This window comes from Branchiostoma floridae, chromosome 6 (assembly GCF_000003815.2).
Source record: "Branchiostoma floridae strain S238N-H82 chromosome 6, Bfl_VNyyK, whole genome shotgun sequence".
Taxonomy (NCBI): Eukaryota; Metazoa; Chordata; class Leptocardii; order Amphioxiformes; family Branchiostomatidae; genus Branchiostoma; species Branchiostoma floridae.
In genome coordinates, this window is record NC_049984.1 from 20,572,308 (window position 1) to 20,597,747 (window position 25,440).

At 39.4% G+C, this 25,440-nt stretch overlaps 1 protein-coding gene across 11 annotated transcripts in view; it reads left to right on the top strand.

Moving 5' to 3' along the window:
* LOC118417647 (piezo-type mechanosensitive ion channel component 2-like) overlaps window positions 1–25,440 on the top strand; it is a 119,353-nt gene that overhangs the window by 38,824 nt on the left and 55,089 nt on the right. For 10 of the 11 annotated variants that reach the window (XM_035823276.1, XM_035823265.1, XM_035823267.1 and 7 more), the window contains 13 exons: window positions 3,361–3,416; window positions 8,183–8,203; window positions 9,265–9,401; window positions 9,761–9,937; window positions 12,001–12,120; window positions 14,949–15,155; window positions 16,369–16,576; window positions 16,971–17,066; window positions 17,529–17,685; window positions 18,492–18,513; window positions 19,831–19,994; window positions 20,158–20,215; window positions 20,476–20,572. In XM_035823276.1, coding sequence (XP_035679169.1) covers window positions 3,361–3,416; window positions 8,183–8,203; window positions 9,265–9,401; window positions 9,761–9,937; window positions 12,001–12,120; window positions 14,949–15,155; window positions 16,369–16,576; window positions 16,971–17,066; window positions 17,529–17,685; window positions 18,492–18,513; window positions 19,831–19,994; window positions 20,158–20,215; window positions 20,476–20,572 — 1,520 coding nt within the window. The remainder of the gene's footprint in view (window positions 1–3,360; window positions 3,417–8,182; window positions 8,204–9,264; window positions 9,402–9,760; window positions 9,938–12,000; window positions 12,121–14,948; window positions 15,156–16,368; window positions 16,577–16,970; window positions 17,067–17,528; window positions 17,686–18,491; window positions 18,514–19,830; window positions 19,995–20,157; window positions 20,216–20,475; window positions 20,573–25,440) is intronic. The other variant, XM_035823268.1, reaches the window with a different exon arrangement.

A 25,440-nucleotide genomic window follows, 5' to 3' on the forward strand; every position in this document is an offset into this window, starting at 1 on the left:
GTTACTCGCATAATTTGACCAATGATACTTTTATCTGTAGTTCCATAGACATTAGACAACATGAATAGTGGTAGCCCCCATGCAGCAGCAACAGTTAGTCCCCAGGGTGGTATGATATTTTCATTCAATCCATCCAACCCAAACCTAAATCTCCTGTAGTATCTAAGCCAAATTTAACAGCATAATTTACTATGAAAAATGTCCTTGTCAATCCCATTTATAGATGGCAAGCTGCTGGCAATGGAAGCTTTGAAAAGTTCAGAAGCTGTTGTAGTCAAAGCAAACACCCAGCAAACATCCCCGCAAACCAATGAGCAGTAGCTTAGAAGGGGAATTTCATCATATATTTGCCGCGACAAAATGCAACAAATGATACTGAATTTAAAACAGAACAAAGCTAAGCCTCCACCACTTAACCCTGCCTGTACCATAGATTAAGCAGGCCCAAAAACCAAGCGAATATGACTAGCCCAAAACAACAAATTACCTGTATACAGTATGGAAATGGCATTACCAAAGAAACAAAAAGAAACACAGGACAAATCATACACATACCTTTCTCTTATGCCCACACTCTATACAGTTCTCCTCCACATTAGAAAATTGCATCTTCTTCTGTTTAAGTTCAAGTTCAACCATGATTGCCAACAGGGTAAGGAACTTGTACCGGAACTTAAAACTCAGTACTATACAGCTCTAGAAACACCACAAAGAGTAATAAGCAAACTCCAATTATACCTGACCAACAGATATATAATCTTGTACACTCCCGTCATCTGGCAAACTGTCAGTGCCACTAAGTAACCTGATACATTGAAGGTGGCCCAGGCCAGATGATGGTTCTACACCCAACCGTAATCTGTTTTTAAAACCAAGCAGATATTGGGAGGATGCCCCAACCACACTAAAACAGGGTCAACCTATACAGTATCAAGTTCAAGCACTAGGAGGCCCAAAATCAAACCTGACCACCAGGACACCACAAACAACTCACGTACCAAATGGCAACACAATGGCACCTTGCGTTCCGGAGATACAGCGCACGCCCCGTGCCCGCACAAAAGGTAACCTAAAATGTCAAGTTCAAGCACCAAGGGCGCCAAAATCAAAATTGAGCATTATTCAGCCACCGCCGACACATGTGCCAAATATCATCGCGCCAGCACCAGCCGTTCAGAAGATATAACTCCGGAAACACCCCTCCCGGACACAAAATTCGACCTGCCGGGTCAAGTTCAAACGCGACAAGTCAATCCTAGGCAACAGGCAACAACCCCCCACCCATGCACCAAAAATCGTCGCAATCGCGCGTATCGTTCCGGACACACAGCGCCAAAAGTGCCCCCAAAACACCAAAAATGCCACCTTCAATGTCAAGGTCAAGCGCCAGGAGGCCCAAAATCAAACCTGAGTGTTAGGCTACCACCCCCAACCCATGTACCAAAAATCGTCGTGCTCGCACCATCCGTTCACGAGATACAGCGCCCTACATCCCCGGCTACCGAAAAGTTTCCACCAGCATCAAAACCATACCTGCATACATGCAGGTAATGAGTACTGTTGTATGAGTATGGTTGAGTAGAAAAATTCTCCTTTAGGCCACACCAATTTAATTTCTTGGTTCACAGATTTTTTCATAAAAAAAAAATATGGAGCGAGAGGGCGAAATAGAAATAAAAATAAAAATTGTAAAACGGTTGGGGTAAAGGTAAGGGCTAATCCAAAAAGTTTTCAGCTTGAAAAAAGTACAAAAACACTATTATTGTACAGTAACAGCACCTGTACCCACACTTTAAGGAGCTTATAATATAAAGGCCAATTTGCTACACCAGAAAGTTTGGCTTCATTAATGGTGAAAATTTGCTGAGTGGTAATTTTTGTTTTTAATTTTTTTCCAAAAAATAGGAGCGAGCGAATCCATGAACCAAGAAATTAAATTGGTGTGGCCTTACCTTAAAAAAAAGTTATACTCTACCAATTTTTTTCTAATTCTAACAAATTATTTTCTGAAGTTTTTTTTTGAGCGACAACCCATGCCTCCCAAGATACATTTTGTATTTTCATTGCAAGGGAGGACTGGAGAAATTTTGAAGTCTGCCTTACGAAATGCCATTTCCTGCATTTGCCCTCGGGCATGATTTTGCAAATAAACATTAAATTCGACAAGCACATTTTGTTTGTAAGCAAAGCTAAGCTTGATACTAAGATTTCTATAAGTGAAAAAAGTTTTTGAGGGCAATACTACCACAACATATTATCACACATGTGAGCCTTCACAACGGCGGTCTGAAGAAATTTTGAAATCTGGACCCTCTGACGCATGTTGCTTTAATGTACATGTATACTAAGCTAAGTTTGATACTAAAATTTCTAACTGCAAAAAATGTTTTTGAGAGCGATGCTCCCATAACATTCTTCCATCATGTCCAGCGTTGAAGGCACGAGCTGTCACAACTGAGGTCCGGAGAAATTTTGAAATCTGAACCCTCTGAAATGCTATTTCCTGCATTTTTAGGGGCAAATTTTGCCGGGAGACCAGCTGGGTTTAATGAGATTTCCATTAATGAAAAAGTAGGGTTCAGCTTGATATTTTTCATGTTTAATTTAGGAGTTTGGGCTCTCAGTATGACACCAAAATCTGGTCAGCTATTAAAAGGACGGAGAGGAAGGATTAGAATTCAGGGTCAACCTCCGTACTGTTTTGGGACATACATTTGGAAAGTTGAGATTATGCAAAATTCAAATAAGATAAACTTGATAATAACTTTCATGAATAGTCATGTTGAAAATCTTCCTGCAGGAATTCCTTTAGTTTAGGTCTGGTCATCAGAGGATCGGGTCAAAAATTTTTCCTAGTACTGTTTTTTCCCTCGAAAAACCCATAGTCACTTGACTGTTTTGTGAAGCTTATCCTGACTACTGTTAGCGAGAAAATGTGGCGGAATCTAAAGCAAAATCATACGGTGCAGTACATCAAAAGCAGGTCCATAATTATGGAGATATTTGATTCAGAAAGGGATTATTGTTGAAAAGACAGAAGATTCTGAAGAGGTAATTTCGCGAAAGTCAGGTGTATAAAGCTATCTCAAAAGCAATCATCTATCAGAAAATAGCACTCTCTTCTGGAGTGGGATGCCCATTTAAGTGTCCCATATCATCCCCTAGCCTCTGTTGAAGTCTTCAATGAGGGCCAATTTTTATTTTAGTCTGACTTGAGACCTACGGTCACTTGTTGGCTATTTTGTTAGTCACACCTGGGAGCTTCACAGTCTTTGGCTGTGCCTATAAATATCAGTAAGGCAGGCTGTGGACATTATTGTTGTCTCACCATGATACATTCTATTCTGAACCCTGTCATAGGTCTGGCAGGAAAGTCGCAGAGGAAGATTTAATGGCTGTGCTACAAAGGAAAAAATGTGAGTAAGCCTGAACTTGGAGCTAATTTGCTCTTTGGAAGAAAATCGAAGCCTCATTTACATGTTTTATGAGGAAATGTTACAATAAACTCCATTGCTAAGATGAGACTTTTATTTTCTCTTACCAGAATGTTTTTATCAATTCAGAGCCAAGCAATATAACGGGGGCCGCCCTAAGATGCTTCACTTTTTTGCGCGCTCGAACTCACGGCGCTCCATCACTAGTTGCCAAAGAGTGGTCAAGTTTTGATCAATGAATTTTTAAAACATTCATCTAAAGACCATGCTTGGATAAGGAATAACATCCATTGGCATAATACCGGTCGGTTTACTGCAATTTCTCAAGCAATGCTAATTTGGCAAATGATCAACGCATCATTTTCTCCAGTTACATGTTGCTGTTACAGCTTACCCTTGCCACTTCTTCTGTGTAAATTATTTTGTCTCTCTGGTCCTGCTAAAAACATAATATCGTAATTGGAACACACCGCGGAATTGCACGGAGAACGGGCGCGTGGTTGGAAGGGGGTGCACTATACCGGCCGAACGAAACACAGCACAATTAACTGCCGCTATGTACCTTTATACATCCTCTGTTGTTCCTTTCTTTCCTGTTAGTAGTTGCACAAAACAAAAATCTGCATGAGCATACAAAAAGTCATGAGAAAATGGGCGTATACTGACAAGAATTTTCATTTAATTTTGGTCCGTCACAACCGCTATGACGTAAAACTTGACTGCTGGCCGTAGCATTAAAAATGGCGGGAAAATGGCGGTGTACGTTCAATTTGACCCATTCAGCCGTAGATCCGGGCGATAATGCAACGGTTCCTCACACTTTTACACGAGTTGTAGGTCACCAAAAGAAATTCAAGATTGCTGTTGAATCATGCTCGTCTTGTGCCGTGAGCACATGTGATTATTATCTACAAATCTGGCGATGAACGTGACAGTGTGTTTGTACCACGACGAGCTCGCCTGCCCCGAAAATGACCTGAAAACTTTTGGCCTTGTTGTCTTCGAATGCATTGTTATCGATGCTTTGTAAATTATGTATTGGACACCTAGATGTCTGAAGTGTGCATACCTCAGAAATAACTATTGTTGCATGTGTAGATCTCTTTAAGTTCCACTATTTTTAATCGACCGGTATAAGGCTTATGACCGGTATTATGCCAATGCATGTTACATTCATACGGTTCATGAACCCTTCACCCTTGGCGGTACAATTGGCAAACGCTGAGGACGTTATCGTGAATATAAATTCCGATTTTGAACTGCATTAGACAGTGCGCCCTAACTTGACACGCTTTTGTAATTTGCTCTCTTCGGAAGCTGGTGACCAATTTAGATAAACATAAATAAAGATTCTAATTCTATGATTTATTAGCTTTCTTTTGACAGTAGAACTGTGATTGTGCGTGCTTCTTGTCTCCCGCGAGGAGGGCTGAATCTATCACAGTCCAGGTCGTGTTTCATGGGAAATGGGCGAAATGCACTGAATGCGGCGGCCCAACTAACAAAATCATTACGAAAAGCGACATCGCCAAAATCACAAAAAAAACTCTGTGTACCATTGGGAAACATATTTCACATTTTCATAGACGGTACGAATCATTTGTTAGAGTAACAAATCTTTGGGGCGTTCGCTCGTCTGCCACCTGCGGGGCCACGCTCCCTGGGGAAAACAACGGCGGTGATGCTTAAGTTGTTTTTACTATGGCCAGTCTTCTACTAAACAAACATTTGAAGACCAATATTTGTAGTGTTTTGCGAAGCTTTATTTCTTATGTGTATGACAGTTGTGTGTCTGTTTTTAACAGGTTGTATATTTAGGGCCACGAGCCACCAATACCTAGTAACAGGTGACCACAGCAATTCGGTGCTACCAACATTATTGTGAAAAGTCTGTCTTCAAAAAAAAAGGGAAGTGAATATGTGTAACGGGAGGGGGCCATACTTCGACAGGGGTCCAAACTTCGTCAGGTTTAAAAAAATCATTGTTGCGGAGAAATGCATAGATGCCTGCACATGAGAAGTACACTAGCTGTAGACTAAACCTTGTTGTAAATAACTACAAAGGCGGGGTATGTGTCGAAGTTAGCAAGTCCCACAGATAACGATTGAAAAACTTGCACAAGTTTGACGCCTTCCGTGCAAGTTGACGAGCGAACGTATCGAGACCATGGCCCGGGAAACTCTTGAATTATTCTTCGCAAAATATGACATGTGAAAAAATACCACCATACATAGAAATGATGTTTATTAGCCTTCCGAAAAATAATACCTGTGTTCTGTTTTGCCTTTAACTGGGTTGGATAAACGGAGCTAAAATGATGCCACAACGTTCACCCAGTCGGGGCCCCGCCATTTTACTATCACGCACGCCGGCGGCCGAGCGATGGTCAACACGTTGAACTCAGTCAACCCGTCCGTAGAGCGACAAACATTCAAGAAAAATCGATCCCTACCGACTAAAAAAATCCTGTAGCCATTGCTGCAGCCAAAAGACAGGATGAAAAGGCAATCAAGGAAGCCGAAAAGCGAAAATGCCATCACAATCTATGTAAACAGTGTGCCGCCGTTTTGCGGCAAGTTGGTCTCACCGTGAGAGGTAAACGTTTTAACACACCGTATTTGAATAAGTCGCGTAATACAAAATATGACCCATATTTGGTACAAAAAAATTATAATGAAGACTTTAAGTGCTATTCTATTTGCATAAGTTGTTTAAAAATGCACGGCGATGGTCTGGTTGTTACTATGTCGGAGTTTGGACCCCTTTTTTGTGTTGGAACGTTCTGCTAGGACGCAAGCCGAAAACCTGCCGTAAGTTTCGTGCGCTGTCAATGTACAGTGCGGAACGCTACCGTTGAATTAAATATATATCTGTACAGCTTCAATAACAGTGGTACCGGCTCGATTCTGTCCATCTTGTTTTTGATGAGTTCACTGTAAAATGTACATTGACAAAAGCCATGCGCATCCACTTAGAACGGCTGTCGAAGTATGGCCCCCTCCCGTTAGGTATTTTTTTAATGAAAAAAAAACAGCTGTTTGTTTGGACTTTTTTTATTAACCTTTCTAATTATCATAGTCAGTGGCACCAAACACGGCGTACTTATGCATATTAATAAGATCAGCAAAAAATCCGTGGCATCTTAGGGCAGGAAGCATCTTAGGGCGGCCCCCGTTATATATAGAAACACAACTTATGTTAGCAATAAATTCATGACATAGCTGGTGGAATGAACGATAAAAGACAGGTGGATCTGTCAATACTACCGGTAGTATTTTTACTAAAAGCTTTTGACAAAGTCCCACATAGACTCTTCTACAAACTGAAGTTCAATGAACAACATCAAGTTGGTTAGATCGGCTTTCTGAAAATGATAGGGAAGGAAAGACTTCTGCTACAATAAGAGTAGCATTAAGACTATTACTCATGCTCTTATACCCTTATACATGTACCTGGGCATTTAGTATTTTGAATGCGAGATGTAAAGAATACCTGTGGGATGCGTTGGTCCAGAAAATCTAAGATGATACAATTTTGTAAAGGTTGTTGGAATTGGTCTGAAACTGAACAGGATGATGTAATACTGACATAACCGACAAAACATCCGTGTTTGGGGTTGTTTCACGTTACACTCGTTAAACAAAACCTACTGTAGAGTGTTACCATCAAGTACAGTAGGGGCATCCTCAGCAGATAGCTTTAAGGAACGCTTGCAGTTAGACAGATAGTACAATGTAACTGTAACCAGCTCTTACAGCCTGTGAAGCTGAATGTCGTTGTGTTATGCCGAAGGGCAGTTGTATCAAATATATAAGATAATACAGATACAGAATGATATTATCATTGTGACAGTAACAATGTACAAAATCTAAGCATGGGAGAATAATTTTGGCGGCTTTGATTTTGATAAACCCCTTGTGTGTCCATACGTGATTTTGGCACTGGCAAGCATGCTGTTGACAATACTAGCTATGACAATACATTTTATTGCCATACTTGTTATGACCGTTAAAGGTAACGTTATGTATTGTAGTGTCTGTTCTCTTTTATTGGTCATTTTTCTACGTTATAGCTTGAATCTAAGTTATTACACTGCACAATGGTATTCACAATTGATGAATATGACTTTGTTGTGTCATGAGAATGTCTTTTGTCCAACTTTCTGACAAACCAAGGAACATGATCGAACACATTTGGTGGTTCACTCTTAACTAATTGTTACTGAAGTTTGTTGACAGGCCATTTGTGGTAATTTTTGATTCCCCACAAAGCTTCAAAGATGTCCAACAGCAACAGTCAATTCGGGAACCTCTTTTATGTTCTGCTGGCTTTAATATTTCTGGACCAGGTAGAAAAAAAGGGGAATTGACCACGGCTTGATTTTTTGTAATGTTACATTTTGAAACAAGTTACAAATGACCATCTGAATGGAGATTTTAAGATTACTTACAGTTTTGGCTCTGAAATTCTCAGTACATTAATGTATAAACTTTTTACATACATTTTGTATCTCACATTATGCAAATAGCATGATCAGCACAACAGTAGATGTGTGGATTTCTGTCTATGAAGGCATGTAAGACTAAAAAATATCAAATAAATAACATTATTCTGACATAAGTAACATCATCCCCACAATGCAGAAATGTGAACATCTTTTTTTGGCTGTTTGAAGATGTGAATTTTTAGTTATGGTTTGTTTGCTTTGTGACTTACCCTTTAAATGTTCTATTCATGCTGCATATAGTGGATGGAAAGAACACCATTGGTAAGGAACACAAGACTCATTTAGATACAAGTACAAAAAATGAAGTATCACAGTCTTAGTGACATGCATATTAACTTAAATGTATCCATCCATACCAGTTGTACAAAATGTACATTTGTAGTTCCAATGCATGACTTGTCAACCTGATGTAGTAATGACGATATAACCCCTGACCAGAATGTACCCAGACACACTGTGATCTTGTACACTTGGGTCTATGGGCTATATTCTTATTTGCATCAATGGCCTTAACATGGGTCCATAACATTCTGGTCTGTTTCAGTGATGCTCACCATTATACCTTAGACAACAAGGTTTTTTCTAGTAACGCTGGTTCACCTTTATCCGAGGGTAACCTTTATTCGTTGTTTGTAAGAAAAATGTATTTAGGGATATGAAGTCGACAGACGGTGGTTTCAAATCGGAACATTTTGAAAATACTGCAAATTTGAAACCACTGTCCGCAGATTTGATACTCCTAAATGTGCTGTTTTTAAAGACAACGGATAAAGGTCACCCCACGGTTAAAGGTTAACTAGCGTTATAACGTTACATGTCCCTGCACTGCAGGATAAATAGAACACTATTAAGGGAAACCAGGGTTTATCAATAAGTACCAGCTTGCTCTTTGCTTTAAATTCATATTTTTCTCGACGTACATGTAGCTGAAGCTGTCATTGTCATTTTTAGTGTCACTTTCAAGTACAAAATGTGGCAATAAGTGTATTGATGTGGTTGGCACCAGCAGCGATGTGCTCTTTATGGCATTTTTGTAACGAAGGATGGCAAAACACTTCAGTGTAAGTTGATAGTGTGATTAAAAATATTTACACACAATGTAATGTGTAAATGACAAAATTGGGTTTTGTTAATGACTTGACTTTATTTGGATCAACATTTAGCTTAACAATGTTGTCAGCTATTCTTCCTGTGGTCCTCCACATAAAAATATTTCAATACACACATAACGGACATGACAGAAAGATTATAAAATGGTGGAACAACTTTTCCAAGTCACTTCACTTCCTGTTTTAATCAAAGATCAAAATGCATCCCTGCAGGGCAACAAGTCATACAGGACATCTTTTACCAAATCGGTGTTTGGTACGAGCAGATGACCATTCTTATCTGGCGCATGCTGGAGCTCCATTTCCTCAAGGTCCTGTTTCTCACCATGATCCTCGTGGCTATTATTGAGGTGAGTGTATGGAAGGGAGAGACTGAAAGATTGATGTGAGTGAGTGTGAGAAAGGAAGAGAGTGAGTGAGACTGAGTGAGACTGAGTGAGTGAGTGAGTGAGTGTCACTGAGTAAAAGAGAGAGAGACTAAGTGTGGGTTGGTTAGTGATGATGAGAGTGAATGAGTGGGTGGGTGGATTGTTCAGTGAGTGATGGAGCAATTGAGCATAAGGGTGAGTGAGTGAGTGAGTGAGTGAGTGTAAGTGAGTCTGAGTGAGTGAGTGAGTGAGTGAGAGTGAGTAGAGTGATGAGTGAGCAAGCAGGCAAAATCTGCAGTGCTTGAGTGTCAGTTTGTAGTCTGACTGTTGTTGTTCTGTAGGTGTCTGTGATGAACTTGATGTTCCTGGTGCTGTGGTCCCTGGCCATCCCACTGCAGGTGATGAGGAAGCCAGCACTCTACACTAGTATGGTGTGGGCTGCATTTGGTATTCTCACCAAGATGCTCTTCCAACTCTCCATGGTCAAGATGGAGCACTTTGAAACCAACTGTACTGTGGTAAATGATATTAGTTAATCTAAAAAAATGTAACAGTTATGATTTTCATATGAGTCAGGGGTGCCTAAGCATTTGCACAAACCTTATGAAATTCATAAGTATATTAACATGCATTGGCATAATACCGTCCGTAAGACTTATACCGGCCGATAAAAAATAATGGAATTTAAAGAGATCTACACATGCAACAATAGTTATTTCTGAGGTGTGCACACTTCAGACATCTAGATGTCCAATACATCATTTACAAAGCATCGATAACAAAACATTCGAAGACAACAAGGCCAAAAGTTTTCAGTACCTTTTTCGGGGTAGGCAGCTCGTCGTGGGACGAACACACTGTTACATTCATTGCCAGATTTGTAGATCATAATTACATATGCTCACGGCACAAGACGAACATGATTCATGTAAAAATGTGTAAAAGTGTGAAGATCCGTTGCATTATCGCCCGAATCTACGGCTGAATGGGCAAAATTGAACGTACGCCGACATTTTGGGGCCATTTTTATATCTACGCTAGCAGTAAAGTGTTGCGTCATAGCGGTTGTGAGGGACAAAATTTAACTGAAAATTCTTGACAGTATAAGTCCGATTTCTCATGACATTTTGTATGCTCATGCAGATTATGTTTTATGCATTTACTAACAGAAAAGGAAGGAACATCAGAGGACGTATAAAGGTACATAGCGGAGGTTAATTGTGCCGTGTTTCTTCCGGCCGGTATTTTAAACCCCCTCCCAACCACGCGCCCGTTCGCCGTGTAATTCCGCGGCGTGTTACAATTACAATATTACGCTTTTAGCAGGACAAGAGAGACAAAAAAAGTTACACAGAAGAAGTGGCAACGGTAAGCTATAACAGCAACATGTAACTGGAGAAAATGATGCGTTGACAATTTGTCAAATCAGTATGGCTAGAGAAATCGTCGTAAACGTGCCGGTATTATGATAATAGATGTTATGTGTTACGCACGAATCACTATGCGAAAACGCGCAAATCTTATGAAATTCGCACGAATCACTATGTGATACACACAAACCTTATGAGATTTGCACGAACCTTATACAAAATTGCCCAACCACTGCCTGGGTCACGTGATAGACGGAGCAGGATTTTCAAGATGGCGGCTTTGATCTTTGGCGACGGAAAATACGATGTAAGACGCCGAATTGAAGCAAAACAGTAGCTCACAGGCTATCAAATACGTCTTTGTGGTGGTATATGTCTATTCCATGCCTCCTCCCGGCCTCCGTTTTGCATAAGGTTCATGCAAATCTCATAAGGTTTGTGTGTATCACATAGTGATTTGTGCAAATTTCATAAGATTGGTGCGTTTTCGCATACTGATTCGTGTGTATTACATAATATTCGTACGAATTTCATAGGGTTTGTGCAAATGCTTAGGCACCCCTGTTAGTTTTTTTTACAATGTACAGCAAAGAACATGAAAAAAAATTGAGCTCACAAAGACGGCATGTTGCAGTGATAAGTTAATCAATCTTCCATTCTGTTTTCATATTGTTAACCAAGCCGTGGGAGGGGGTCAGCGATCGTAATTTCAAGGAATCTTACTTTTTGTCCTCATACATCATAGTAATCAGTCATTGTGCTTCCAAAATGGCAGACACCATTGAGGTGTTCACAACAGCAGTAATGAATGTGATATAAGCCACATTTGTCAAATTGACCATTGTTTTGCCTTTAGCACCTTTTTCAAATCCCAACCTTGCAGACATTACATGGTAGCCTGAATAATCACTTCACTTTAATGATTCAAAAAACTTTTATTGGAGGTTAGCAGTGTCACTACAGTGTGATGTGTCTTGCATGTGTACTTCATGTCATTGGAGATTTTATTATGTGCAAACAGTATTGTTATTAAATGAAATTTTTCTAAAACATGAAGATGATTAGGATTAGAATCCAGTTGTTTGTTGAAGACAGTGTTACTATATTACAACATCAAGATTTATGAGTATGAGACTATGAGTACAATCCTATTCTGTAGAGCCCCTACATTATCTAAGAGTTGCATTGTACCTCTTATCATTTTCCTTCAGCCAATGTCCAACATTACCTTTGGACCAACTGAACACCCTTTGATTGGTCGACACCAGAGTGTGGACAGTGCTGAGTGGGTTGGTTATAGGAAGAGTACCCCAGCTTTGTACAACATCAGGGTCAGTCATTTTTTTCTTCATTCATGTCTTTATTTTGGGTTCACAGACCTAAAACAACAAAAAAATGACATAAACATGAACATATACAGACTTCATCCATAAAGATCATTAGACATTTGTATGGCACTATAAGAAGATTTTCCTCTATACTAACACTCTGACTTACTGTATGTAGTCATTGACTGTGATAGTTATATGTGTCATACATCAAATGTGTCACTGGCATGGTGGACAGATATGCTGCAAAATAATGTAGAAGAAAGAGCGTTATGTGCTACTTGACATTTAGATTCAGCTCCTTTTACACATATACTGTAATTCACTTTATGTTCACGGTAGCAAAATTTCGCGGTGTGAGAAAAAATTAAGTGTTAACGGCACTCTATGTTCGCGGTGGCGGCGGTTCACCAAAAGAAAGTCGGCCTGTTTCGGCCGTGATTTGATGACAGCGCACGGAACGCAACAGGGCCAATGACCCCTGATATGTCGCAATCACATTTGCCGCATAGGCTGACGGGATACCCACGCCAAACACAAGCGACGCGGGCGCCATTTTGAAATATTTTCGGCGTGAAAGACGGCGCTAAGTTTTAAACTTTCAGCGTAATTTGTGGACACAAATTGTACACAAATTGTACACAAGAAGGTGAAGAGTTTATCTCTCCGATATTTACAGTAGTTCCAACTCAGAATTATGAAACGAACGTCTTTTTTTCGGCATGTAAGCGGAGTTTTGTTTGCCACGTTTCTAGTCGTAAAAATTTCCCCGCTATTATTGTTGTGAATCTTAGTTGCTGTAATTCCATAGCCATTGCTTGTATTTGTAAAGACCGGTACTACTCGGTTTTATTTTTTGTTCAGTTTTTAACTTGTAGAAATCTAGTTAAACTATGATAATGTACTAAGTAGATTGTTATCGCAGCCATGTCACGGCGTGTACGTAAGTTTTGTTAGTAAACAAAGCCGATATGTTTCTTTTTCCTCCGGTCGCCGGTGGCACATTTCTATACAATAATGACTCCCTGTATCGTATATGTGTTGAATCAACTTTTATTTTTACAACATACTGGTATTTCAGTAAATTCGCTGGTTTATTTGTACTCATCACCTGAAATTCCGCGACTTTGTTGAAAATTCCTTTGTCTAACGCTTGGCTTGGGTACCGCCATTTTGTAACATTTTTTTTATGTATCGCTAGCTGTAGTTGTACAAATATACGAGTCATTTTTTGTACTAGTACTAGTACTTTCAGTGATGATCCTGTAGTAATTCCTTGCTTGAATAGCACTGTAGTAGTTTTTTAGTTTGTAAATGTACACATGCTGCCTGCTAGCGGCGATGTAAACAAAATAGCGGTTTATGTTATCGTAACGTAAACATGAACATAAGTAAAAGAAATGACACAATTTTGTGCTTGTAGAATAAATGTTTTATTTCTTGAGGAGAATTTGTGTTTGAGTTGTTATTGTGGCGATCGTTGCGTGTTGAAAGTGTGTTGTGTGAATGGATAAGACATTCGTAACGTACTAGTAAGTACTAGTTCTAAGTACTTGGATGGTAGCGGGGGAGGGGGGCGAAAGACGAATGATTTTTTAACGGCAATGATAACTTCGCGGCACAGACGTCACCGTGAAAACCGTGAACATAAAGTTACCGTTAATAAAACAGGAATTACAGTAGCTAACCATGGCCTCCCTACCACTTTCAATTTTCCCTGGATTTGGTTAGGCCTAGGGCTGTCCCTAGACTTGTATTATATTGCTTTAACTGGAGGTTGCATGTTTTGGGAAAACAGAGGTCCTTCCAGGTGTAAGATGCCAAGATAAACAAAAAGCTACATGACATGGTCCCTCCGGTCAGGTCAGAGGTCACTGGGAGGTCACTTCGAAGCTCATGTAGTATCTCGGTCCCAAAAGCAAGGACCTCCAGACTGCGCAACTCATTCCTACACTATACAATCAGACTGTAAAACAAATTAATGACTGGTGCCTAAGTGTTTTATTTGTCTATGTACTGTGTATGTCATGCGTATTGTACATGTTGTCTAGTCGTTGTAAGTATTTACTCTGAGTCACATTGTAAAGATCAACGGCATTCAGAGATGCTTCTGCTAAGAATTAATCTCTGTAAGGTTGATTTTAATGAATAAAGAAAGAAAGAAAAAAGTTCCACATTTCAAATTACACTGTAGAGTTTCACACTTGTTACTGTAATAGGAGTGAGTACCCTGGGAAACCTGCTCGAGAAGCTTCGCAAATAAGAGTCGCAAATAAGAGTTACCGATCCCCTGCCTAACGCGCGCCCTCCCGCCTCTATGCACCCGCCCCACTACCAGCTGGCCCCACTTACGCCGGTCCCCAACATCGCTCGTGTTAGTAGGGGCCAGCTGGTACGAGGGCCGGCGGGTGTCCCGTGCGTGCGTGTTGTAGGGATCGGTAAACTTTGCGTGCCTCGTTAGGAGTCTGCGTTTTCCCAGGGTAAGGAGTGAGAGACCTGGGCTTGGAAAGTTCAAAACACATAACAATGACAACATGGTTTTCAACATTAAGGAGAAGTTGTTTTCAATAACAAATTTCTGCAATATTCAGCCTGTGTCACACATGGTAACAGAAATAATATTCAAATGTTTTCCTTAACTGTAAAAGATGCAGATTTTCAGTGATTTTATTGTCAGAATTATTTCATATACAATCATATAATGGGCATGTGGCTGAGTCAATTAGTTTTCTACTTCAAGTTAGTCAAATACACGTATGCACGTGTATGTTTGTGCTTACTGATTATTGTGATGAGTCACTGTAAGCTACTGACTGTTTTCTTCTTTTCAGGATTACTTGGTGGTGGTCTTGTTCCTAGTGCTTTTTGTTACCATAGAGAGACATCAGAAGCACATACGGTTGGCCAAGGGCCTACCCCCAGAGGACCCCTTACCTGGGATCATATTTCCCAGCGTCAAAAGAGTGAATGCTGATGAGGGCTTGTTCATGTGCCTGAAATACTTCACTAACTTCTTCTTCTACAAATTTGGACTAGAGGTAAGAAAAGAAATGGAATAGGCAAGCTACATGTACATTGTTATGTAGCACAGAGAAAGGATATTGATGTTGTATTTAAACCATAGTCAAGTTCATTATACACAACCAATGTTTTTTATCTGTCAATATTTCAGTGGGCCTTCGTCAGGGCACTACTGACTGGTTCTACTTTATACAGCATGCCAGTGATTTTCCAACCTAATGAAACACTGTATCCACAGATGAAGCGGTCACACAATGTACATTTTAATGTGAACAGTGAACAGAAGCTCCCGCACTCCCCGTACAGACATATTTTTATATGACTATCCGCTTAAGTCTAAGGCTGCTGCAAAATGACATCTGATACTTACAGAAATTTGCAGAAAGGATACATATTAGACAAACCTTACAGTGTAGTATGTTTGAGGTGCAAATCTTTGGCTCAGGAACCTTAATGATTTCAATTTAAAATGGTGCTGCTACAATGGTGCACCACTTCACCTGAGATTGATGCATTCAGTGAGTTGTAATGTTATTGGTTATTGGGAAAATCATTGTGCTAGGATTTTCTTAGAATTGCCTCAGATGCTCCTAAGCTTTGTGCATACATATGTATATCTTTCTGATAGTACCAGTTATCACCTTCCCCAAGAAGAGGTTTGGTGTTTTTTTTGTGTGTGTGTCTAGTTCATGTGTGACTTGGAAAAATTTGACACTTGCTAGAGACATATTTTTTCTGTTCTGTTGCTGCATGATTGCAATGATATTTCATTGCTTTGTATCATCATCATCATCATTGCTTTGCATAAAGAAGAGACATTAAGTGCCTGTGTATGTGGTTCTTAACTGCTCATGAAACCTCAGTGACTTTTGTCTTATGCGCCTTAACGCATGTGCATAATCCAAAGGCAACTAAAAGTGCACAATACCTTGTACATGTACATACAGTAATGTATCCCACTCTACGTTATATCTTATCGCAAGAAGCATTTCCAAAATATTTTGCTTACACCATGCAACCTTATTTAGGCTTTGCTTTTTCTCATGATTTTTAAATTTGAAAGTCTGATGTTCAAGATGGGAACAAACAGAGAGATGGGAGGTTAGAATAGCACATGATGTGACATACATGTATTTACCACACCTCTTTATACTAATACAAGATGTGTTTTCATTTGTTCGTTGCAATTGTCAATAAAAGACTTGGTTTGCCTTTGCTTGCTTCTTACAGATGTGTTACATGATGGCAGTTTTCAACATCTGGCTAAGGTTGGATTTCATCGCTGTGTTGCATGGGATCTGGCTGGGAATCATCCTGTTGTATCCAAAGGATAGAAAGGACAATCTACGCATCTGGCCATACTATGCTGTGTCACTCTCCAGCATTATGATAGTGGAGTACCTGCTGTGCATGGGCCTGCCACCAGGGCTCTGTGTTGGTAGGTGTGAAATAATAGTTAGGCCCCGTTCATGATGCAAAAATACAAACGGTTCTATCTAAAGGGCCATTTTGAAAATCACGCAATGTGTTATGACTGCAATCCAAGTGCTACATCCTGTTCCTGTGTCTATAGATCCTTCACGACATCTGCGAGCAGATGTCGGCAGTCATGAGTGTCTAGATTGGACCTAAATTATGTCTCCTACGATTTTTTTCTCCCCTTTAAAAAAAAATCTGTGCATTTTTGATTTAACAAACAAATACATGGATGAAGTAGAAATTAGTGATATTTTCTGTGCCATTTCTCATGATAAACTTTGTTCTTTTCTCCTTGATGACCATGTGACAGTGAATGTACATGTAAGTTAATAACAGCGTGCGTCCTATTGCAGTGTACCCTTGGTACAACCGTGGCATGCCAGACAACCTGGTGAGGTGGATGTTTCTGCCTGATTATAATCTCAGACCAAACTCCTGGCTCCTATTAGGTGACACATTTTCTTTTCTTTCATTGATGTTCCTTCATTGGTTAGGTCATTAAGACTACCTTAGGCCTAGGGTTTGCGTAGAGATGTCAACCCAGGCTTTTTGACTTCATAGGTATACAAACAAAAATGTACAACAGTTGTACATGTTTTTGTATACTGTTAGATTCTGATGACCTTTCTCCCTTTTTTGCATTATGTAGAAATTAGCAGGAATTGTTTTTCTTAAAAGAGACATCAATGCCTAGATAATTGTCAAACATTTAGTTGGTGTGGCCTTAAGTTGTGGCCTATGCCTAAAGGTGCTTTAAGTAAGCGAGTGGCATTATTTCGACTAATGTCTTAATTCCGTTTTTATTGATTTTTCTGTGACATCTAACCCTTCCCGTTCTGGAAGTATATTTATCTGCTTCCCTTTCTTTTACATGTTGATTGATCTATATTAATTGCTGTTTTGTTGTGTAGCGGACTTCTTCCAGCTGCTGTTTGTGTCTATCCAATGGCAAGTCTTCTTGGTGGAGGGGAACCCTTCTACAATAGAAGTGGGAGGGGACAATCAGGACATTCATGATGACATTGAGGCTATGATGACAAACCCTGTTCCAGACTTCACTGTTGCCAAGTAAGAAATGGAGATGTCAGCAATCAACTTTTTTTAGAATTCTGTTAAATGGAGCTCCGTAAGGTACATGTATTGGTCTGTCTGTGTGCATGTCTATATCTGTGTGTGGCAAAAATTGCATTGGGTGCCTTGAAATAGCTCTTGTGCTCAAGAATAAGGGATAAGGAAGTTTGAACCCCTAGCAGCTTGTTTTCAAGTTCTCAAGAAAGAAACAATTTCATTTTTGTCATTATTTTTGATATGTAGTGTACAAAGTGAAATACTAATTATGCAAAATGGGAGTACATTTGCATGATTAATGAGAATTTTCTATCATTATAGCAGTTTTTTCAATGTACAATTTTTTATCTCATGTCTCAGACATGATATGGTCTTGACATTTGGGTAGCAGATACATGTAGCTTTTGACATCAGGACAAGGTGGTGTACATTTGAGCCCCCCATTCGTGTATGTTTGATTTTAGTACAGACTGACCAGGCATTTTTATCAAGACATTCAAAAGAGGATAACTGAAGAAAGGAATGACAGATTTCCATCATTTTAGGCATGCAGGTAGCTTAGGCAAAGATGTTCATAATTTTATAACGTACCGTTATGCAAATGAGAAACTATCCCCTACATGCATAAGTTGTAGTGATATTTTTCAGACCTTCATATTCAACCCAACCTGCAAACTTATGGATATATCCCATCCATGCTATTTCTGCTATCAGTACAGTCATGCATCTCAATTCATGCCATCAACAGAATCTATGTTGTCAATTGGTTAATGCTGGTGTCATTTTATTTCTGTCTGCCCTTCAAGGTCATATTTGGACATGATAAAGGTAAGTGCAGGTTTTGATTAAAATGGTGTTTTGACCCTATATAACATTATAGTAAGAGAAGTACAACGGTTACCATGTATGATATGGTCTCATACGCCAGTAAGGCTGTTCCATTGACTTCCATTGTAAAATACTCATCAGATTTCATATGGCTGCATATTAGATAAAGAAACTGTCTTCCTGGAGCTGTATTGCTTTCTAATGCAATTGATTGATTGATTGATACACACACACACAAGTTTTGTTCTTCAGACAGTCCATGTCCACAAATATAACCAAAGGTAATTGGCATGTAGGACATCTACTGGTTACTGCACTTACCCACTATCCGCAAGAAGCTCTCCTCAGCCATCAGCACCTGACCACATCACTCAGGACAAAAAAAAGCATCTACATTGTACCTAATCCTGTCAGGAAGAAGCAAGCTTAAATCTCAAATTTGTTTTGTATCAGTTGGGACTAGGGGTGGGTACCATTACCGAAAATTCAGGTCCGGTTCAGGTCCAGAGGTCCAGGTTTGGACCTGAACCTGATTCAGTATGTGAAAACTTGTGGATGGACGATGCTCAAAGCAATGGTCCATTTCACAACAAAGAAATCTGTTTTGTGGAGTATTTGACGCCCACTGGCGTTGTAAAATCCTACAAGGCTTACTGCCTCTGTACGATTGATTGTAAAACTTGGTAGAAATGACTATAGACTCCACTCTACTTCGTTCTAGTTATTCTCTTCGAATATATGATTCATATAATCTGTTAATTTTGTAATAGGTCCAACATCTGGTTCACCAATTTTTTTTCAGGTCCAGTTTTTCTGGACCAGTCCAATAAAAAAAATGGTTTTGTACCGGTACACCATACCGGTACCCACCCCTAGTTGGGACTAATAAAACCTTAAAGTTTTATAACTATGATACAATCTCTTGGGGCCCATTTACTCTTTTATATATTTGTACACATGTATGTGCCGCTGAAACTGTGTAACGCTGGTTCACCTTTAACCGTGGTATAATCTTTATCCGATGTTTTTCAAAACAGCGCATTTAGGGATATCAAGTCATCGTACGGTTGTTTCAAATTGTAATATTTCCAAAATATACCAGCTTGAACTCACATTTTGTCGGCATCATAGCCCTAATAACCCTGCTTTTGAAAACAGCGAATATAGGTTACCCCGCGGATAAAGGTGAACTAGGGTTACACTTAGAATGAATATTGTCACATAAACCAGTAATGATGGGGGGAAGCATCTCTTGTAAAGCATCTCTTGTAAAGTAATTCCAAAATGCTGAATTGAACAAATTACATATATTTACAGCAATTTGTGTTTGGATACTTATTCTGGGTAACTCTGGCCATCGTATTCATCACTGGGACCACACGCATCAGTTTGTTCTGTTTGGGCTACCTGGTCGGCTGCTTTTATTTCCTACTGCATGGTCAAGAATTCCTCATGAGCCCCACCAATGTCATTCTGAAGAGGTGAGGCCCTTCTATGTGTCTGACAATTTTTTGACAACTGTCGTAAAATGAGTTTAATTGTTTTAACTGCCTAATTAGTCAGTCTTTTTTTCTATCAGTTCAGTACGTAGAGCAGGATAGAAAGGTCTGTGTCAATGAAGTTGAATGTGCTTTTGTGTTTCAGATGGCACAAATTGATTGCCTATAACTTTGCTGTCATCTTCATCAAAGGGTTTCTGCAGGTGAATTGGCTTTTTGAGTTAAAGTATGATATCCTCTCTCACTCGAATCTTACTACATGGAAAGTTACAATCTATAAGTGTGTTTGTAATAGAGTCTATAGATTCAAGTATTGTTATGTATGCTAGAGACATTTAAAGGGTATATTATTGTTTCAGTAGCACCTTTAACATTGGACATTGAGTACTGAGAAAGAAGCCCTTACTTCAGTGCTTTTGCTCGCCATTTATTCATTCTACATGTATATCTTTGCTCTTTGTAGGTTGCAGCCTGCGCTTATCTTAAGACTTTAAAGGAGAAGAGCTGCTTCTTTGTTCAGCTCCTCAGTCTGGTATGCATGATTCCAGGGTATGATGTAGGTAAGATAATCTGATTTTTTCCAGCTTTATTTGTGCCCGGTTTCACCTTCCACCTTCGGTTTGGGGATTATGCGTCCGTGGCATTCAGATGCAGATCCAAAGCAATGACAATTTGTTATTTACGGGAGGGTCTTTTCAGCGAATGCCCACAAACGCCCACTCTAGAGAAGTCCGCGCTGCACGAATCTCATTTTTTTTTGCTTGGAATATGTCCACGTTGTGCTCCCATGTATTAATCCTGAGTTTCAAGTCAATCCATTGACCCGAAGTGACATAAATCAAAGTTTTCGATTCTCGATGGTCTTTTTAGCGAACGCCCAGCAAAATGTCTTTTTAGCGAATGCCCACTATATCCACAAAAATATCGGCCGTCGCGCAACGACACCTAAACCTACCGCCACAAACATGTTCAAGATGGTGTCCCATTGATGTGTACGGAGTTTCCGTGCTTTACAAGCATTTTAAGTCCCTGTTTTTGGTCAAAATGTACGGCGACGATACTACCATACATTAACTATAGCAATTCAAAATGGCGGGCACTAGTCATGTGACCTCCTTGCGGGACTGTTCTATAAGTATCGCGGGAGGGACTGTTGTAGCATAGCTTCTCATACAACCATTTTAGAGTGAATTCTGAACAAGATTTTCAATTCATAGTGCTATCATCTGACTGATATTTACATTGTGGTCCTTTTTTCTGTGCTATTATTACCCAGGTTTGAGGAACTTAGTGCAAATATGGATATTGATTCACCTCAGTGCCCAATTAATGTACAAAAGGCTCAGACACATAAGTGTTATAAACCTGACTAGGGGCAGGTAACCAATACTAGATAAACATAGCTATTTATTATTAACAATACTATTTACATTATAATAATAACTCTTCACAAAACTGGACTTTTCTTATCTTTATTTATCACAGAAACATTGTTACAATGAGGATTTGATTAGATGAGTATCTGTTACAGTGTGTACAAACTTATTTCAAATACAAAAATGTATTTCATTTCACTTCCTAAATATTTTTAAAGTATTGGAAGAAGTTGACACATAAACAATATTAATTGCATTATTTGTGTGCAGTAAAATGTGACCACATGCTATCAATAGCCTAATAAAATGTTGGAACATGGCACGAGCGGGCTCCTCTTCTGAGTACAGAAAGAAAATGTTTATAACATTTAGTTATGACGTAGAAAATTTCAATTGTAAAATGTACCTTTATTAACATTTACAAACAAATTGTTTTTTTCTCTTCTTAATAAATGACAACAATACGGGTAATTAAGGTGTGTTTCCTTTTATAACAGGCCAGGTAAGACGCCGTACAGGTAAGTAAGGTGTGTTTCCTTTGTTTACAGACCAGGTAAGACACCGTACAGGTGAGTAACGTGTATTTCCTTTGTTTACAGACCAGGTAAGACACCGTACAGGTGAGAAACGTGTATTTCCTTTGTTTACAGACCAGGTAAGACACCATACAGGTGAGTAACGTGTATTTCCTTTAATAACAGGCCAGGTTAGACACCATACAGGTAAGTAAGATGCGTTTCCTTTTATAACAGACCAGGTAAGACACCGTACAGGTGAGTAACGTGTATTTCCTTTGATTACAGACCAGGTAAGACACCGCACAGATGAGTAAGGTGTCTTTCCTTTGCCCATAGACCAGATAGGGCATTATACAGGTACATGTAAGTAAGTTGCTTTACTCACCTGTATAATACCTATCTGGTCTATAGGCAAATGAAAGACGCCTTACTCGCCTGTATAATGGCCTATATGGTAGTATATAGGCAAAGGAAAGTTGCTTTACTCACCTGTATAATACCCTATCTGGTATATAGGCGAAGGAAAGACACCTAACTTACCTGTATAATACCCTATCTGGTCTATAGGCAAAGGAAAGTTGCTTTACTCACCTGCATAATACCCTATCTGGTCTATAGGCAAAGGAAAGACGCCTTACTCACCTGTATAATGGCCTATATGGTATATAGGCAAAGGAAAGACGCCTTACTCACCTGTGTAATACCCTATCTGGTCTATAGACAAAGGAAACACACCTTACTCACCTGTGCGGTGTCTTACCTGGTCTGTAATGAAAGGAAATACACGTTACTCACCTGTACGGTGTCTTACCTGGTCTGTAATGAAAGGAAATACACGTTACTCACATGTACGATGTCATACCTGGTCTGTTATAAAAAGAAACACACCTTACTTACCTGTATGGTGTCTTACCTGGCCTGTTATCAAAGGAAATACACGTTACTCACCTGTAAGGCGTCTTACCTAGTCTGTAGTCAAGGAAACACACCTTACTCACCTGTACGGTGTCTTACCTGGTCTGTAATCAAAGGAAATACACGTTACTCACCTGTACGGCGTCTTACCTAGTCTGTAGTCAAGGAAACACACCTTACTCACCTGTACGGTGTCTTACCTGGTCTGCTATAAAAGGAAACACACCTTACTTACCTGTACGGCGTCTTACCTGGCCTGTTATAAAAGGAAACACACCTTACTTACCTGTATTGTTGTGACAGTCATTTATTAAGAAGAGATAAAACAATTTGTTCGTAAATGTTAATAAAGGTACATTTTACAGTTGAAATTTTCTATGTAATAACTACTAGTAAATGTTATAAAACATTTCCTTTCTGTACTCAGAAGAGGAGCCCGCTCGTGCCATGTTCCAACATTTTATTAGGCTATTAATAGCATGTGGTCACATTTTTCTGCACACAAATAATGCAATTAATATTGTTTATGTGTCAACTTCTTCCAATACTTTAAAAATATTTAGGAAGTGAAATGAAATACATTTTTGTATTTGAAATAAGTTTGTACACACTGTAACAGATACTCATCTAATCAAATCCTCATTGTAACAATGTTTCTGTGATGAATAAAGATAAGAAAAGTCCAGTTTGGTGAAGAGTTATTATTATGATGTAAATAGTATTGTTAATAATAAATAGCTATGTTTTTCTAGTATTGGTTACCCGCCCCTAGTCAGGTTTATAACACTAATGTGTCTGAGCCTTTTGTACATTAATTGGGCACTGAGGTGAATCAATATCCATATTTGCACTAAGTTCCTCAAACCTGGGTAATAATAGCACAGAAAAAAGGACCACAATGTAAATATCAGTCAGATGATAGCACTATGAATTGAAAATCTTGTTCAGAATTCACTCTAAAATGGTTGTATGAGAAGCTATGCTATAACAGTCCCTCCCGCGATACTTATAGAACAGTCCCGCAAGGAGGTCACATGACTAGTGCCCGCCATTTTGAATTGCTATAGTTAATGTATGGTAGTATCGTCGCCGTACATTTTGACCAAAAACAGGGACTTAAAATGCTTGTAAAGCACGGAAACTCCGTACACGTCAATGGGACACCATCTTGAACATGTTTGTGGCGGTAGGTTTAGGTGTCGTTATTTTTGTGGATATAGTGGGCATTCGCTAAAAAGACATTTTGCTGGGCGTTCGCTAAAAAGACCATCGAGAATCGAAAACTTTGATTTATGTCACTTCGGGTCAATGGATTGACTTGAAACTCAGGATTAATACATGGGAGCACAACGTGGACATATTCCAAGCAAAAAAAATGAGATTCGTGCAGCGCAGACTTCTCTAGAGTGGGCGTTTGTGAGCATTCGCTAAAAAGACCATGCGGTTATTTACTCCTTAACAACGTGCAGCCTTCGTAGGCACATCATAATGTACAATTTGTTACTGTTAGAGTGTTGGGCTCAGAGCCAAGAGGTTCTGGATTCTAAGTCTTACTATTTATGTCATACCTGTGACGCGAAAAAGTTCGATACGGGTGTTCCGGACCGTGTGATAACTTCCGTATCACACAGGTTTGAAAGTTGTATCACACAGCCTTCCTTTGAGTAAATCGAACCATTTCGAGCGGGCCAAGTGCGGCACGGTTGGCAATCGAAATACCTGATTCAGACGTTGGAACATTGCTGTTGTAAAGCTTAATCTGATATTTGTAAAGGTATTTTCGCTAACGAAAAGTGATTTTATGCCTACCTCAGGAAGGTCCGAGCAATTACACGTAGAGACACATAATCAGCCCAACACAATCAGATTTTTTGGCGGTAATACCAGAGATGATTTAATTAGAAAAACACAGCTGGCCAAGGCTTTACCATGAACTAGCTGACTGAAAAAGGTCTGAACAGATTTTTCCCGCCGGCTGCGACCACATGTAAGATCTGTCCATCACACTAAGGGCGGCTCCTCATTGGTCTGCGTCTGCAGGCACGACCGCATGGTAGTTTCAGCTTACACCGTTTTTGCAGGCTTTTGTGAGCTGTCACAGTAAATACTAAATACTTGCTCAACCCCCTGAGTCCGCCCTAAAATCGGTATTTAATGATACATATGAAATTTATGATCCCAATCATAATTCATTTTTGGCATGATTTGATTTTGCTACAGCAGGTGTTAAACACAAGTTTGACTGTACATTTAACTGTATGATTAGGAACTCTAGAACTGTTCAACTGGAAGTTCCAACACAAAAATTGTACTTGCTTAGATTTTCGATTGATCAGCACAGAAACACACCACACGACAGAAACACATTTCAAAAGTAATTTTTAAGCTCAACTAAATATTTCTTAAGAGTGCCCCAGTTGCAGTTTGTTCAATGGTTGTTCGCAATATAATAGGTTACACCTGGCAGTAATTTACAACTGCTGCCTTGTCCAAGTTCAATGTAAAGTGGCCGATACAAGTACATATTATTTATTCAGAAAAAATTTAATAGCAGAACCAGAACACTCTCCTCTAGAGTGCAGTATGATATTAGGTACCCAAAAATACCAGGTATAGCTC